Source organism: Hesperophylax consimilis, chromosome 4 (genome assembly GCF_061612785.1).
Source record: "Hesperophylax consimilis isolate HC1 chromosome 4, BYU_Hcon_1.0, whole genome shotgun sequence".
NCBI lineage: Eukaryota > Metazoa > Arthropoda > Insecta > Trichoptera > Limnephilidae > Hesperophylax > Hesperophylax consimilis.
The window spans coordinates 32,720,681-32,738,419 of record NC_142839.1 but is presented as its reverse complement, the minus strand read 5'-3'; the positions used below and the strand labels follow the sequence as shown (position 1 = coordinate 32,738,419).

General features: G+C 35.3%; 1 protein-coding gene across 1 annotated transcript in view; it reads right to left on the bottom strand.

The window, feature by feature from the left end:
- Su(dx) (WW domain containing E3 ubiquitin protein ligase suppressor of deltex) overlaps positions 1 to 17,739 on the bottom strand; it is a 33,532-nt gene that overhangs the window by 10,269 nt on the left and 5,524 nt on the right. The window contains exons 2-5 of the mRNA XM_089630883.1: positions 13,471 to 13,591; positions 12,139 to 12,426; positions 6,692 to 6,906; positions 762 to 970 (exon numbers count right to left, since the gene is read on the bottom strand). Of these exons, the coding sequence (XP_089487009.1) occupies positions 762 to 970; positions 6,692 to 6,906; positions 12,139 to 12,426; positions 13,471 to 13,516 (758 nt within the window). The 5' untranslated portion in view covers positions 13,517 to 13,591. The remainder of the gene's footprint in view (positions 1 to 761; positions 971 to 6,691; positions 6,907 to 12,138; positions 12,427 to 13,470; positions 13,592 to 17,739) is intronic.

Below are 17,739 nucleotides of genomic sequence, written 5' to 3'. Positions count from 1 at the left end.
ATGGTGGCTTGTGATATGAAAACTTGTAAAAATAGATGTGAAAAAGAGAATAAACCCAATTGTCGTATTACATTCCATATATAAGCATTATTTTACTTTATTTTAAGCATATTCACATCGTATAATATGGATCAGTTGTAGAAACATATAATATCACATCGAGATACGTCTGGACGCGAAACGCAAAGCTGGTTGGTTGCTGGGAAGTAAATTATGAACATTTATAAAAGTGTCTTAACTAAATACGTAAACGAAATATTCGACTCTGAAAATAGAAGAAATTTATTTTGCCGAATTTGGACTTCGCAAATTTGTTCATAACGTGGCGAGTAATTTGCGCTCCCATGTAAAAATGTCTATTCATTCAAAAGCATATTTTACTTTTAAGAACTAAATGGTGATATTATAATGCGAGATGCCTATATACTGTCAGATTGATTTATTGACGAATCACAGTCAGCTTTACCCCCTTCGTTCTTCAACAGTTGATTTTACCCCTCATCTTTAATTTCTAGTCTATATATTCATATGTCTGTGAAAATGTTAAATTATATAACTAAATTTTGCACACTTAACATACAAAATAAGAGGAAAATTTCTGTCTACATTTGATTTCGAAAAACTAAATAAGGCCCGGGAACTTCAGCTAGTAGTACTATACTAGTATTCAAAAGTGAATCAGATGCCACCGGAGTGTATTTTAATGACCTTGACAAATATCCAATAATAAACATTGCTGCTAAAATGTTTTGTTAGCTTACCTCCGACCATACACGTCATAGCGCATCTCCCATCCAGTGGGCAGGGGGTCTTCGGGGGCAGCGGGAACGGCTGGCTGGGGCCCGGAAGCCTGCGAGGGGCCCGCCCCCGCAGTGCCGTTGGGCATCGGGGGCGACACGGCACCCGTCGCAGAGCCGTTGCACATGGTTGCGGGCGGCGGGGGTCCGGGGGGCGGAGCGCTGCCTGCAGCCTGTAATTAATTATAAATTAACAAAAGATCAATTACAAATTGCATTTTTCATATTTAAGTAACAACAAAATTTGGTGATTTACAAACATTCTCAAGAGTCGATACTGAACGATGACTCAATTAAATGGGAGCCGAGAGCTCAGGGCGTATGAGCAATGCGAATACTGTGCTCGTTCGATACGACTCGCCCAATATGTCTAGCTGGAACGGCTCCACCGCTACGGCTCCTAGCTCCCAGTGATGAAACAATATACAGGAATAATATATTTCATATTGGGTACCTATGATATGTTTCCTTGTAATGTCTGAAGTGTTATGTTTATTCCTTAATTACCAAGTGACATGTGTAGTATATAGGTGTGTGTGGGTAATGTATGTGTAAGTGTGTGTGTGTATGTGTGTGTGTGTATATATATGTGCACTGAACACTTTATTTTATTGACATGATGCCACGTTTGAATTTGGGCAGTAATCCGAAAAAATTTCAATGTTAGAGTTAAGACAAATATTATTTAGAGTATGAAGAGCTCGGTTAATTGGCAAATTAGATGCTGCCTTTGTTTTATAATTAAGCTTGTGGAATAGCACTGTATGTCTTGTAGGTCTCAAAGGTATGTTAAAATTAATAAGGGACAGAAGTTCTGTACAGTCGATGTTATTGTTTAAAATTCTATGTATAAATGTTAAGTCAGCTACTACTCGCCTTTGCTACAAAGTTTCAAATGTACATTCAAAGTTATTGTTGAATTTGGAGGTCATATATTTTATAAATTTGTTTTGGATACATTCTATACTATCTATGTAAAATTTATATTGTGGATTCCAAATTGGCGATGCATATTCCAGTGTACTTCTGACTAATGCGAAATATAACATTACGATTGTACGCGCATTACTGAAGACTTTATTTACACGTTGCACGAAACCAAGCATTTTATATGACCTATTAACAATTGAGTGTGATGGCGGCAGCCTACAGGCTACAATGCAAAAGTCAATGGAGAGGTAAGATGCCCAAAAACAGTCATACAGAGATCGGAGCAAGACTGAGGGCAATTAGCCCAACAGTTGGAATGAAGCAGGACGGCAAACAAGCCGAATACTTCTTCAGACAGCAGTTTGGGGTATCTATCCCACAAGGGAGGAATGGGACACGGTTCAACACGGCAAACAGGAAATAATCTGGTTCACAGATGGGTCCCAGACGGAGGAGGGAACAGGGGCCGGAGTCTGTCTGCAGGGATCCAAGAGGAAACTCAGTATACCTCTAGGAACAAACTGTACTGTGTTTCAAGCTGAGATGAAAGCCATCTTGGCCTGCGCACAGGAGAATATACGTATCGGGTACAGGAATAAGAACATAAGCATATGTTCTGATAGCCAGGCAGCCCTAATGGCACTGGGAAGTAACTGATGCGACTCCAGACTGGTGATGGAACGCAGGACTGTTCTTACAGAACTCGCTACCATCAATAAAATAACCCTAATCTGGGTACCAGGACACAAAGGTATTGAGACGAACTGGCAAGGACAGGGGCGAAAGCACCACTTGTAGGATACGAGCCGGCCATAGGAGTAGCTTATATTAATTAAAGCCGCCGAATACCATGTTGGGAATTTTGTTGATTTGGTTACTTTTTTTGTAACCAGATCATCTATCAGGGCATCAATAATACCATAAAAATGTTTACCGCAGCATCAACGTCCTGTGCATTAACGTTATTAACAGACCACTATTTCTGAGACCCTCATTAACTACTTCAGAGTTAACTTTATTGAACATTTAGATAAAATTTTGATTTTGATAAAAAATTATGATGGTGTTATGGATCATGTAAGAAAGAAAGTAGAATCCAATTTTGATTCCATGTAAATAGAATATATGTAAAAAAATATATATTATTATGATTACTCAACAGCTAAAAGTCCACTGGGGCGAGCATGGTTTTCATTGCGCAGATATGTGTGTATTATGTTGTAGTGTACTGAGTAAGTTGAGTAGTGTGTGTGTGTAGAATTAGAGTTGAGTACAAAAGTGGTATAAGGTGAAAGGTTAAATTAAATTAAATCAAATTAAAATTATGTTTAAAAGAAATTATTGAGTTAAATTGTTCAATACGGTTTGACCAGAGACGAGGATAGCAGGAGAGGTAACACTCTTCCTTATATAAATTTTTGAGTTTTGTACCCATAAAAAATCGTGTATTATTTCATAGTGCTTTCACACAAACGAAGTATTGAATTCCGTCTTAAGTCTAAACTTTAACTTTAGGATGCACAGTTTACACCCGCGCTATGCAAGCGGGTTCCTTACAGAGCTTCGGACCATCCCAAAATATTTGTTTATATTTTTTAATACTTTTAGCTGATCTTAGTATCAATTTGTTTTTTCTGGTAAGGTGATTGTTTACAAAGATCGTTTGCAGTCAACCCCCTTCTTCTTTTTAATGGCCGCAAGCAGTTCGTCTTTCTTCCTTTTGAAGATGAATTTAGCCACCACGTTTCAAGGGCGGGCCTCACGGGGAGCTGCTGCTATTCCGTCTTGAGAATGTTGGCGAGGTTTGGCTCTAGTAATGAATTCAATGTCCTCTTCTTTAATGATTTGTCTAACGTTAGATGCAATTTTTATTATACGGTCAGCTACATTTTCATCCTTATTTTCGGGGTGACCGAAGATTTCAATGTTATTGAGGAGCAGTTGTTGTTCTCATTTGATGTTTTGTTTTGTCCAGATTTTTATTTTTTTTTTTTTTTTTTAAAAGAAAGATAAACATTCCAAGGTTACGAATAACCCAACAATGTTTGAAAATCTCCTACTACCACCACAGAAAGCCGAAAATGTTGCTTGTGTTGTGATGGAGGACTTAGCCAGCCGAGGAATCGTGCATCAGATAAGTTACAAACTTTTTTAATTCGATTACTACGGCTTCAAGCCTATCCATTTTTTTTGCTTTTCTTCTAAAACCTGAATTTGGTTAGTGTAGTCTTCGATGGTGCTGTTGTTATGAACGATTGTCTGTTCAAAGGAAGCTAGTTTTTAATTCATTGAGTGGAGTTGAGAGGAGAGTTTCTTGATTTTGCAAAGTAGAATTGAAGAGTTGACAGAATTGAGATTGCTGAAGAGCGGTGATTGTCCTGCTTTACATTTGGCGCACATCCATGACTCCCTGTTCTCCTCCAACATCTTCTTAAAAATTGCAGAGGTAATTTTGGCACAGCTGAGATGTATTTGGTTTTTACAACTTACACACCTCATACAGTCAGACATTTGCACTGCCTTGTTACATTGGTTGCAGGTAGAACTAATGGTGGGTAAATTAATGGCAACAATACTATCACTATTTACTTAAAAATCGATTTCTGCAACGTTATGTCACTAAATCCACTCAACTTCACCACTTTACAAATTCGTTAAATTACTTCCAAGCAAACAGAAAGCGTCATCGTATGCAAAATGTTCACTATAACATCATATTTTAAGATAATTTAGGGAGCAAAGCAAAACACAACTGTCACTTGATTGTAGGTGTATGTAATATGTTATATTATTTTTAAAACATTAATACTACTTTTTAAATATCTCCTGATAAAAAAGGGTTACCGTTAAATTGATTCGTGGTACGGTTTACCGGGAGACGTAAGAATACGGCTCATCAAAAAAAGCTAGCGAAATTGTACGGCTAGCTCATGAACGACTCATCGCTAGAACATGTACATAAAATATGACCCCTGCCCTGGAAATTCCCAACTTTATTATTCCCTCAGTCTCCACAATACTCAACAGTTAACGCCATCTATGGGTAACCTAATAGACTAATCTAGTGCCATCTATGGGTGAGCTCACACACTAATATCAAGTATATTAGAGAAACAACCATATAGTGTATTTCATTCTTCATTAATCTCCTCATTTTCTATAAATAATTGTCAAATCATTTAACATTTTAATATAATTATAATTAGCAATTTGTAAATGAAATTACCTAGTTAAATTCTTTACCTCATCAATTACTTACTGATAATTTGTGCTTAGTTGGATAAATACATATTTATTAATTAAACAAACAATATATTATGATGATTCGTAAGTGTTCTCTACTTAAACCTGCTAGCAGTTCACGTCAATATTTATTTTATTAATTAACATGTCATAATATAGTTGAGTGCTTCCAATACCTTCAAGAATAATCATGAAATCGACTAAAAAAAATCGAGAATAGAAAAGTCCGAAAAAACTCTACCTATTGACATTTATTTAGATTCTATGTATCAACCTACATAGTAATGGTATTGTTCTCAATACGTACATTATCTAAGCTATGTAAACAGACTGTACAGTCATCTGATAATCACCGGGATGTCATAATATCAGTACAATTACATGAGATAAGATATTTTCTAATTTTAAGATACCAATTAAGAATCGTCAGATAATTGCCAATTTTTATTTTAAATCTTCAAGGTGGCCAACCAATTTGAGGTAATTGCTTCTGAAAAACCCCCTAGAGAATAAGATAACGTAACCTAAAAAATGTTGAAACTATGCAACAATGTCGTACATAACCTTTTATCTATCTCAAAACAAGACTATTTTTATCTATCTAATAGGTAAAGCTTGGAAAAAATGTTATGCAATACATTTTTCATGTATTTATCATTTATTTTGATCATGTGACAGTATAACGCACGACTAAAATTTTATTTTAATACAAAAGTATTACAAAGTACTTTCCTCGTGCATACGACAACTAATATATGCGAAGAAAATAATATTTTTAAATCCAGACTAGGGATAAAGTACTTACCTATAATATATTTTACCAGACAATTATTTTTTTTTCTATATTCTAAATTTTTAATTCTACGTCTACACGCATTTCACAAGTCTATTGTCCAAATGCTTGGCAAGTTTAGGCAAGCATTTGGACATCTACAGGCTTGCGACTGCAACAGTATGTTTAGGTTTATTACATAATTAAATATTATTTATTTATGCCCTTAGAGCTTGGACATAAAACAAGTCTTAATAATCGGAGTGAAAACGGCGACCGTCTGTCGTCAGTTCGGAAAGTTCTACTAACAAACGCATGAACTATTGGATTCCTCGAAAGCATTTGCCGTAACGATCCTTTGACTTGGGCACAAAATACTGACACCGGCTCATCAGCGGCAAGCGCTTTTACACGACACGTTCGAATTTGTGAATGTTTGCCGAGGCTTGGCAAGCATGTAGCGCTACCATAAGGTTTTTAGAAACAAAATTTATCAGTTTTCATCTTGTCAAGTCAAGTTACAATAATCTTTTTTCAGGGGTCACAACTAGTTTATCTTTTAAAATCTTATTATGTACAATGAGTTAGATTAGCTTATGTAATAAAAAAATTGATAATATAAATATAATCAACACTGGAATGTGTGAATACAATACAATAGTTATAGGCATTCCGCCGATAACTCCATTGAAATCATTCTCTCTTGATGCATATATCAGAAAGAGAGGTTACAACAGACCTTTCGGATAGATCAACGGTAGGACCATAATTTGTCTTTGATTGGATCATATTTGTATGGTGATTGTATGGAATCAATTAAATAATTCAACAAGAGGGAGAAGGTTACGCTATGTTGGATTAGATATTATTTAGCTGCAGTGAGGAGGTTAGGTTAAATATAATTTAGCTGCAGTGAGAAGGTTAAGTTAGATTAGGCTGGTTCCTTCACCTGTTGTGTCCTGGCTGTGGGAACAGGAGGGGCTGGCCCCCGGGTCTTAATCTTGGCTCGCACCCCTCGGGCGAGTTGCACAGTGCCCTCAGGCCCCGGCTCGGGCGCGGGGCCAGAAAAGCGGGGGATCCCTTCCACCCGGAGCCCCGACAGCACCACTTTCAACTCCCCGCTAGGCACCACCTCCACACCAAGGTCACGACCTGACATCAGCTCTGAAGAAAAAAGTTCATTACTTACCACAATATACCCAGAGTGCTAGATACTTGTAGATGATCCTGGTGATAGACTTAGAATTAAAAAGTTGCTTGAAATGGCTTAAGACGTGTTTGGTGACCAGATCTGTATAGCCAGATGCTTCCCTATCTCCTTCCCTTACGCACTAACTTCAGCCTCACCTCATAACCCAATTAGGGATGACATGGTCCTACTGGCTCCAGACGGTTGGGAGCAGTTGGAACTCTTATGCAGTATATACATGACACATAAAAGTCTACACTAAAATCAGTTAACCATTGAGGTGATTTTGCACAAAGACAGCGTTATACAAATCATCCAAATATTATTATTAACAGATAGTCCCTGGAAATGTGATTTACACCGATTAGAAAGAAAACGGATGTCCCCAATTTACATTAACCCCTCAGCAACGTAAGCAGATATATGCGTTAAAAATACGACAGCAGTCAAGTACAATAAGCGTGTTTACACGTCAACGCGTGTCTCTCCATAGAAATCGTTCTTACTCCGTTATTATTTTAGTTACATCCCTCAAACAAAAACTAAAAGGTCGATTATAGATCAAGCTACACATCACTACCAAGTTGTCTATGGAAATACAAAACAGGAATCTGCTGACAGTCGCATAATTGACACAAAATTTTTATCCGCGCAAAATGTCTGCCGGTAGCGCCGCGCGCTTCACATATTAAATTTTTATAAAATATTTTTATATGAAATGATAAAAAAATGAGGTGATAAAAGTGTTTATTACACATATATACAATAGAATAAATATTTTTGTTTACATAATCTGTGATTTTAGTACCATTTTCACCTAAAAACATGACGTGAGTCATTTTTAACCTATTTTTCATGTTTCCATTCTAAATTTAAATATTTACAAATGTTAATATTTATTTATGATACAACAATTTGAAAGCCTATTTTGTAACCTTTCTAAAACAGTTTTTACTATTCGGCTCCGTTCAGTAATGTTTCATTTATAGAGCTTTGATTGTGAGGCGGTAATAAGACAACGTTTTCGTGAAATTGACATTTCGGTTAAGACATCTTAGCTTCAAGTTCGCGAAATGTCGGAGGGGTTAAGCTATTACATTAACCACTCGGAACATTAGAACGTCAAAAGACGTAAATATGATAATAGCGGTCAAGACATTAGTACGTCTTTTCACGTAAGCGCGCGAGATTTTACAAAAATCGATTTATTTCCATCACTAGTATACGGATTGCCATGATTTAAAAAACAGAGTATCGATAATGAATAACGCTACGCGTCTGCATTCAAAAATATCTATGGAATCTAAAGGTGCATTATCTGAGTCGATTGAATCTGTCAGCTTGTTCGTTCGTAATTTATTGCGTTTTTAAATAATTTATTAAAAATATTTTAGTTTGGACGGTTAATATTTTGAGGTGACCAATAGTTTTTAATTATATTTCTTCAATATATAAAGTGTTATTTCTTTATGATACTCAGAAAAAAGTACATTTTTCACAGCTTTGAAATAATGGTCAGCGATTTTTACATATTTTTGACGTTTTCAGAAAATGTATATTTAGAAACGCAAATATTTACGTATAACAAAACAATACGATAGTGAATTTCATAATCTTTCCAAAACATTTTTTAGAATGAGGCTACGTTTCCCAAAACGTGAGTTATGGAGCTTTTAACAAAACTCGTGAATAACACAAAAATTTCCGCGTTTTGACAGTTCGCAAAGGAACACAAAGTAAATAAAAGTCCTTTTCTGAGAGGTTAAGAGCTCCAATGAATAACTGCTCAAGATAGAATTTCTATTTTTGGAAACGTTCACCAAAAGTAAGGAAAAATTGACCTCACTTCAAGCACACAGACACTAACAACACGCATCCATCGGTTTATCTCTTCAGTGATTAAAACCCACACATAAGTTTCCAAAACCTAAACTTTCCCATAAAAGGTTGCATTCAATCCAAGGAATCTAACACTTTTTTTTCGGTTACAAGGCTAAAATCAAAACAGTATTTTCAAAATCACCTGAAAATCTTTGAAAACAAATTTCAGAATAAAAGCAGTGAATTTCGTACAGTTTTATTGCGAGGCAGGATGTTTCTAATTTCCTTTGTGAAATCAGGTAATCAATAAGTATTCTTCTCGTGATCTGAACAACAGTACATAATGTTACGGTTAACACACAAGAAGTTTACTAATCCTCCATGATGGTTCATAAAGAAATGAAAAAACAATACATTATTCAATTGTTTTTAAACTCTTTTTCATACATTTATATTTTCAAATTTCCTTTGTTTAAGGCCAGGCACACACAAGCAACTTGTGCTTCGGCAAAATTTGTTTCGCAGCAACGCAAAATAGAGTAACTTTTTGGGATTTTAAAATAGATGTGCAACTGTCGCTGCAAGCAAAGTTGCTTGTGTGCGCTTGTCTTAAGAGCACATACCAAAGACACAAACTAAATCAATAATTCTTCGTTTAATTTCTATTGATCGATGTCACATAGGATCCGACATATTAAACTGTTGGATAATTTTGTCCGCCAATAATCGCCTGTTGTTCAATTGCCCTCGTCTCACCCATAATCCTTATACATTTGCTACTTCAGGAATATACTTTACTTTAAGGATGTGTTTTTGCGTAGAAATTGAACAATTCATCAAATTTCAACCTTCATTTTCAGGTTCTGTGAAAGTCCTACCAAGTTCTGGTATTATATCATTATAGGCCAGTGACTTGACAGAACTCAAGTAGTAACATAACTTGAAAAAAACTTTCACAGAACTTGAAAATTAGCTTTGAAATTTGAAGAATTGTTCAAATTCTCTGAAACCCCCCGTCCTTAGCGACTTATAAAACATGATATTATGTTAACATTCATTTTAAACTCTATTCTTTTCTCCGACCAACTTACCCTTATGATACAACTAGTGGCCTTGGGGTGATTTTTCACAGAAACGGCCCTACACAAAAATCATCCAAGTCTTATAATTATTTATTACCCTTACTTTGAGATGCCAGTGACACAAAAACTTTGACCATGAGACTTTACAAAGATTAAAAAATATATGAGATTAATCTCAACCATTTAATATGATGTGCAAATATTTATCTCCAGCACTATGCCTGTATATTGCTAGAATAACACTGTACCTATGGCGTAATGCAGAAATATCTATCTTCTTCAGTGCATGGGTGACCATTTGAAAACATCCCTCCCGCATATTATTAATGGCTGTCTGACCTATTCGAAACAATAAAAAAAATGCTAATCCGTATGTAAGTGATATAGCAAATTAAGTCCCTTTCAATTTGGGAGGCGGGTTTGTGTACCGCCGCCCCGCAAATCATTTATTGGATTGGATAATAGTTAGCTATGTTTGGTGATTTAGCAGGGGTGCCCGGGTTCATCGGGTGAGGTGTGTTCAGGATGCCCCTGCCCATCAGCTGCGTGGCATGCCAGATCCGTCACTCCTGGACACACTGATCCCTACATTCGTACGCAACCCTCATACCTTTTGCCTTCACAGAACTTTCTCTCCTTCCTTTCCTTAACCTTTCCCTTACTGTGCTAAAAAAAATACACGCGTTCCGGTGCTGTGTAGTCAATACACATCTCAAAATAAGCAATTTAATATCGGAAAAATATGAATATTCATAGCTAATCGATTATGTTTATTATATTTTATATCAAAAGTGATAATAATTGTAATTTAATTGCTGAAAACATGAAAAAACCATCGGCAGATGATAAAGAAACGTGCGAGGGATTCACATCTAACGACGGTTCGCGGCCAACTGGCAAGCGGCTGGCAGCTGGCACAAACACAGCTGTGCGGTCGTAGGTATCGATGGTCTAAATCAAAAACTACAACTGCAGAAGTGTGGATGTCTCATTTTCCCGAATAGCGAATTAAAACGGGACATCAATAGCGTGTCATTTCCTCGCACACTCTTCGCGTATTAGTATCACACGGTTGATTGTATTGGTGTATTTGTTCCCGATTTTTAACAAAAAAACTCTGATTTTTAATTGAATTTGAAAACTATGTAATATATTATTTTTTAATTCAGTGCATAAATGTATAACGGAGGAATACCTAAAATCTGAACCCAGAATATATTATATTTATAGAGTTATTAAAGTTATTAGAAGCAATCACAGATAAGGAATGGTTAAAAAGGAAACTTCACATAGCTTCCCCGAAGATGATATAGGCCCTAAGGGAAATTATTTTCCTCAGGGCCTTCCGTGAGGGGTTTAAGTAAAAAAAAATTTAAAAAACCACTAACCATAAAAAGTCAAACGGTGTTTTATTTGATCATGACTAATTTAATCCCACCACATGCAGTGTCTGTAAATGTCTTTATAACATTAATAATTCTATGAATTGGAAGGCGGAATAATAGTCTCAATAATAGACTGTAATTAATACAATGTATTATCTCGAGTAACAGGTTGTGAAGACATTGGACAATCGTTAACAAACTTTAATATTTCTTTCTTCTCACTCTCTCATGCCATCTCTGTACTAGATGTCAGTTGGGGGGTGGTCACACAATCGTTAACAAACTTTAATATTTCTTTCTTCTCACTCTCTCATGCCATCTCTGTACTAGATGTCAGTTGGGGGGTGGTCACACAATCGTTAACAAACTTTAATATTTCTTTCTTCTCACTCTCTCATGCCATCTCTGTACTAGATGTCAGTTGGGGGGTGGTCACACAATCGTTAACAAACTTTAATATTTCTTTCTTCTCACTATCTCATGCCATCTCTGTACTAGATGTCAGTTGGGGGGTGGTCACACAATCGTTAACAAACTTTAATATTTCTTTCTTCTCACTCTCTGATGCCATCTCTGTACTAGATGTCAGTTGGGGGGTGGTCACACAATCGTTAACAAACTTTAATATTTCTTTCTTCTCACTATCTCATGCCATCTCTGTACTAGATGTCAGTTGGGGGGTGGTCACACAATCGTTAACAAACTTTAATATTTCTTTCTTCTCACTCTCTGATGCCATCTCTGTACTAGATGTCAGTTGGGGGGTGGTCACACAATCGTTAACAAACTTTAATATTTCTTTCTTCTCACTCTCTCATGCCATCTCTATACTAGATGTCAGTTGGAGGGTCGTCACACTTTTCAAAGTAACCGTATCATGAAAATACTATGAAATAATAAAAAATATAAAATTACTTACCCATTGTTAATTCTAAATTTTCACACTTCCCTTGGTAATGTGACAGCACCTGGTAAAGGTTCAGCGTGAACTCTCCGACCATGTTATCTTTGCGGAAATTGTGATGGTCCACGACCCGGAAAGAGATCTTGGACTGCGGAGTCACCAGCACCGTCAGTTCCTCCTTCCATTTCGGATGGGTGGTGCTCTTCACCACATCTGTTTTCCTGCGCTCCTTATTGTCAATCAATATTTCCACATAGGGGTTCGGTTTGAAAAGACTACTCTGTCGCAAAGATGCAGATTCAACTGGAAAAAAAATTAAATATCTACAGTCTCTGTTTTTGCATGGAATTTTAAGGTTATAATAAAACACGGTCAACAAAAGATAATGAAAAAAGATACTAGTTCTTATTAGAATCCAAGTAATTTTTTACCACCCCCATAAATGCACTACCCAATAGTGGAGTGATTTTCATATAACAGAACGTATCTCCCATTTTCCTACACAATCAGGACCATTCTTGTGCAGAACAACTTGCCAAAGCACCAAGGAGGTGATAATACCTAACTCTTAATATTAAGCCGTTTGGCTCAGGGCTGGCCCTGTATACAATATACTTTAACAGGTTCACTGCCAACTCCGCTATTTGGCAGAGTTCGAATGTTTCGAGAAACTCTGCACCCGCTAATTGGCATATGTGTCGATATAACTTTCGTTGCTCGGTATTCATCTGGCAATTGTCAAAACATCTTGTTTTTATGCTTGAATTATTCAAAAATTGTTGCCCGCACATGGTTTTTGACTACCTACTCTAATTTCAAAGTTGCAACTTGTTAAATATGGGTGTCAGAGCAGGGCCTTCTAGGCCCATTGGAGTTTTCCAAGCCTTCACTTTCCAAAGACGGCAGTGAACCTGTTAAGTACTGTATTTATATACGGTATTCTGTGGAACATGTCCCATTGTAAAAACAGGATTGTTTGGGAAGGCAACTCCAGAGGCTGCGTGAGGAGAAACGGAACCAGCAATTCACTAAGTCCACGGACGTTGAATAGGAACAAAAAGTTGAATGAAAGTTAAACAGGGCAGGGACAGCGATGGGTCCCCGACTCGACAAAGATCATTATTTGGATGTCTACACGATGAATTCATTGTATCTATACCATCTTACTAATTTCTTACATGTCCGTTCAACGTTGGTGTGGTAAAGCTGGCATTGAGCCTGGTTTAAGACCGTTTTAACCAAACAAAAGCCATGGTAATAAGTCAAGTGTTCCTTACGCCGCGTTTATAAGTAAGGGACTAATGTTTGAAACCTATTTATAAAATGAATAAGGATGGTGAGACTTACTTGTGACACTGAGTTGATGGAAACCCATTGAGGGCGATGCAGCCATGGTTATGTGATTGTCAAACTAATTTCATTTTACTATAATTTGTTTCGGTGAGATTAGTCCACCATTTCATAAAACCTGAAATGAAAACAGAAAAATAATTAAAAGAAAACGTATTGAAATACTCCCCTCGACACATGCAACAAATACTTTTACTATCCAACTTTATTTTTGTTGTTTGAGTTCAACCCCCATCCTAGGTTATATGTATTTACATTATTTATTAACACATTTTTCCATTGTTTAGATATTAAGTATATAGTTTTGTTTTGCAGGCATTAATTTTTTTAAATTTTTTTAGTTTGTTGTGTTTTGAAAAGGCTATGGTTAAGACTACAGAAAACAATGGCCATTCAATGCGTATTTGAATCGATAGCGGCACATCGGCCTGTATATTGACAATTCCTATGTATTGAAAAATTATGTCCTTGAAGTCTCTTTATCACCTTGCCCAAACAAAGCGCCTTTGGTGCGATTTTTCACAACAAACATTATTCAAATGTCATAAGGGTAATATATATTTTTAATTATTTACTAACTGTATCCCGCCACGCGTTGCTGTGGCTCGTTCTATCTGTGCAGATAGAAAAACAATAGCGCGTGTTGCTTTTACGTCCAACAGATGGCGCTGTTTTATTTTTTCCCAAAAAAAAAAAAAAAAAAAAAAAAAAAGGGCGTGTATGTCCAACAGATTACGCTACCTTTCAATATAAGTGCCAGGAGTGTTTAACATTTTTTTGATTAAATAGTTCTGTATACAAAGTATTTTATTTTCATATAATTAAAATGACGCCCCAAAATAATTTTGCAATTATTAAAGAAACATTTTTGTTGTTTGTTTTTGGGGTGTTATGCCGTGTTGCGCTAGATCCGATTACACATCTTCGGATCTACCGGATCTGCCCTGATGATGGACACTGCAACGCTGTCCGAAACGTCGGCTAAAGAAGGAGTTAGCGCAACACGGCATAACATTTTTTTTAAATTTAATTTTAATTGAAAATAATGCATTCCTACTCTTTTTAGGAGTTCTTTCATGTAGCAACATTATCAGTGTGAAAATTGTTTATATCAGCATTCACTATTTTTATTATACTTTACCTCCTTTGACTGTATCTCACGTTTCGTTAGCTCTCTCTAAAAAAAAATTATATATCTCCATAAATAATACTTTCACTACAAGTTTTTATTTGAATATTACCGCTATATACTTTTCACACACCCTAAGCATAATACCTAATTTTTATCAAAATAATTCTTTCTTACTTTCATTAGTAGCTTTCCCTAGTAACATCAAAATTATTATAAAAATTGCGAATCTTACAATTAAAAATTCTAACCATACTCTTCCTCTAAGCAACAAAAACCACGCTGTTTTAGTATTCTTTAAAATATCTGTTTACTGGGTAAATATTATTCTTCCTTCATGTTCTCGTAGGAATCAGAGTAGTAATATCTTATTTACTCACTATATGATGCTCTTATTTTCTTCAATAATCTTTTTATTTTGGCTAACTTTTATTATATTCACTTGTATTTACAGAATTTACATTAACTACAAATGCTCGAGCTCTGTCAAAATAATGTTTTTGTATTTCTCAAAAACCTTTACTACTGTTTTATTTACATATTTTATTCGCACATTTTTAATCATACTTTTGCATTTTTCACATGTTACTAAATTTAATTATTGTCCTTTATCACACCTAACAATTACAATCAGAAGCATTATACACTATAGTATGCACTTTACAGTTAAAATATATTTTAAGTGGGAATACTATGTATCAACATTATCATTCATGTTATATAATGTTCTCTCATTATCTCATAATAATGCACTCTCTCTATTCCCTCTCTCTGTGCTTCAATCAAACTCATATGTACGTATCACAAGCAGCGAGAGTCTTTGTAAGATTATGTTCCCAACAAATCTATGTAAATCTGGAAAAAATCTTAATTTACATAAATATGTCCTAGTATTGGTTCTTCTTTGCATTTTTCGCATGTTATGGTATTTAATTATTGTTTTTTGGCATTTTTTTTTCGCATCAACTCCTCTACAGAATCAGCACATACTTTGCATTTGGCCATTTTATTGATTTTATTGTTTTCATATTTTTTGTATTTGCAGCCTTCATGACAGATATCTACATAATCATCAACTGCTTAGATTGCTCTATACGAAACATACCAACACCATCATCTTTTATAACATCTTTTACATCTAATATAATTAGTGGATTCAACTTTCATCTCGAAGTAAAATACGCATCATACTCGAATAATCAGAACTCACATTCTACTATACAATATATTAATAAAACACCGATTAACAACACAGTAATTTACACTTTCGTTTTTAACTTTTTGTTTGCAGACTTTTCGCAAAAGAACTACGGGTTCACCACCACACATCATAGTAAATTTAATCATAATTATGTTTCAGTTACCTTCGGATAATTACAATGATTCTGTAATTAGCATTAATATGAATATAATTCGAGATCTGGAGAATTTAAACAACTATAACTGGGACTCATATAGTCTAAAAATCATACACCAGAATATTAGAAGCATTTCAAATCTAGATGACTTTACAATTTTTCTTGATCAATTTAATTCATCTTTCGATGTTATAATATTAACCGAATGCTGGTTAAATAAATACTACACCGTAAAATCAATCCACAATTACTCTGAATATCACACCACAACCAACCTCAACAAATCCAGTGGAATTGTTATCTACATCAAGGACGGAATTAAAGCTCATGTAGAGGAAATTACTTTAGCACAATCAAACTGTATGAAAATAGTATTGAATAATAACATATGCATATTTGCCATTTACAGATCTCCTTCCTTCATCAATATTGACCCCTTCCTTTCTTCATTGCAAGAAATTTTAAACAATGCGAAAAAATTTGAACAGCAAATTATAATGGGAGATTTAAACATCAACACTATCCCTGACTACCACCGTCAATCAATCGATTATCTATGTCTACTCGCGGAAAATGGTTTCACACAGACTATTAACAGCTTTACTCGTGAACAGGGCTCGAGTAAATCCTGTCTTGATCACATCAATGTAAAAAATATTAACTTTATTGACACTTTTGTTATACACTCAACTATTTCAGACCACTATACAACATCTCTTTGTCTTAAAAACAAGCCTCCCACTTCTTCGAAAATTAAATACGTTGCTAAAACTAATTTCAACAAGTTAATTGAGGACTTGAGCGCAGAAAACTGGCTAAATGTTCTAGATAAATCAGATACTGACTTAGCAATGAAAGAATTTATTATCAAACTACACGAGTATATATCAAAACACACAAGTAATATAACCGTATCTAATAAACAAATTAAATTCACACCATGGATCACCCTGGGGCTAGTTAAATCGATTCACAGAAGAAATCATCTTCATGAAAAGGCAAAAATATATCCTGAGAATTTGGTATTACAATGTTATTATAAAAAATATAGGAATTTGTGTAAGAAATTAATTACATCGGCGAAAGAAAATTATTATAAAAAACTCATTTACGAAAACAACTGCAATCCAAAACGTTTTTGGGATACCTTTCGCAACATAACCAAATCCAAAATCAATAAATCTTCTGAAATAAAATCGCTATACATTAACACATCAAACTCTGAAGTCCCCAAAGATATGGCAAACTTTGCAAATAGTTACTTTTCATCTGTGGGTGACACACTTGCGAAAAAAATTCTCGATAAGTGTAAGAAATCAGAAACCGCTCTCGCCAATTTAACTATCCCTAGGATCGGTCACAAAATAGACTCAATCACAACTTCAACTTACGAAGTCATGAAGATAATTGACGACCTTAAATCATCAAAAGCATGTGGTCCCGATAAGATTTCATCAAATCTTCTAAAAATCATTAAAGTATACATAGCCATACCGATTGCGTTCATTGCGAATCTAAGCTTTAATTCAGGGAAATTCCCTAACCATTTAAAACAGTCAATCGTCATTTTACTACATAAAAGTGGGGACAAATCACTGATACATAATTACCGGCCTGTTTCCTTGCTCAACTCTGTCTCTAAAATTATGGAGAAAATTGTAAAGAACCGTCTCATCCTTTATCTCGAAAATAACAACATCCTTTCTAGTAGACAATTCGGCTTTCGCAAAGGTTTAAGCACTGAAAACGCCATCGCTAATTTGACAAAAATCATCTCTA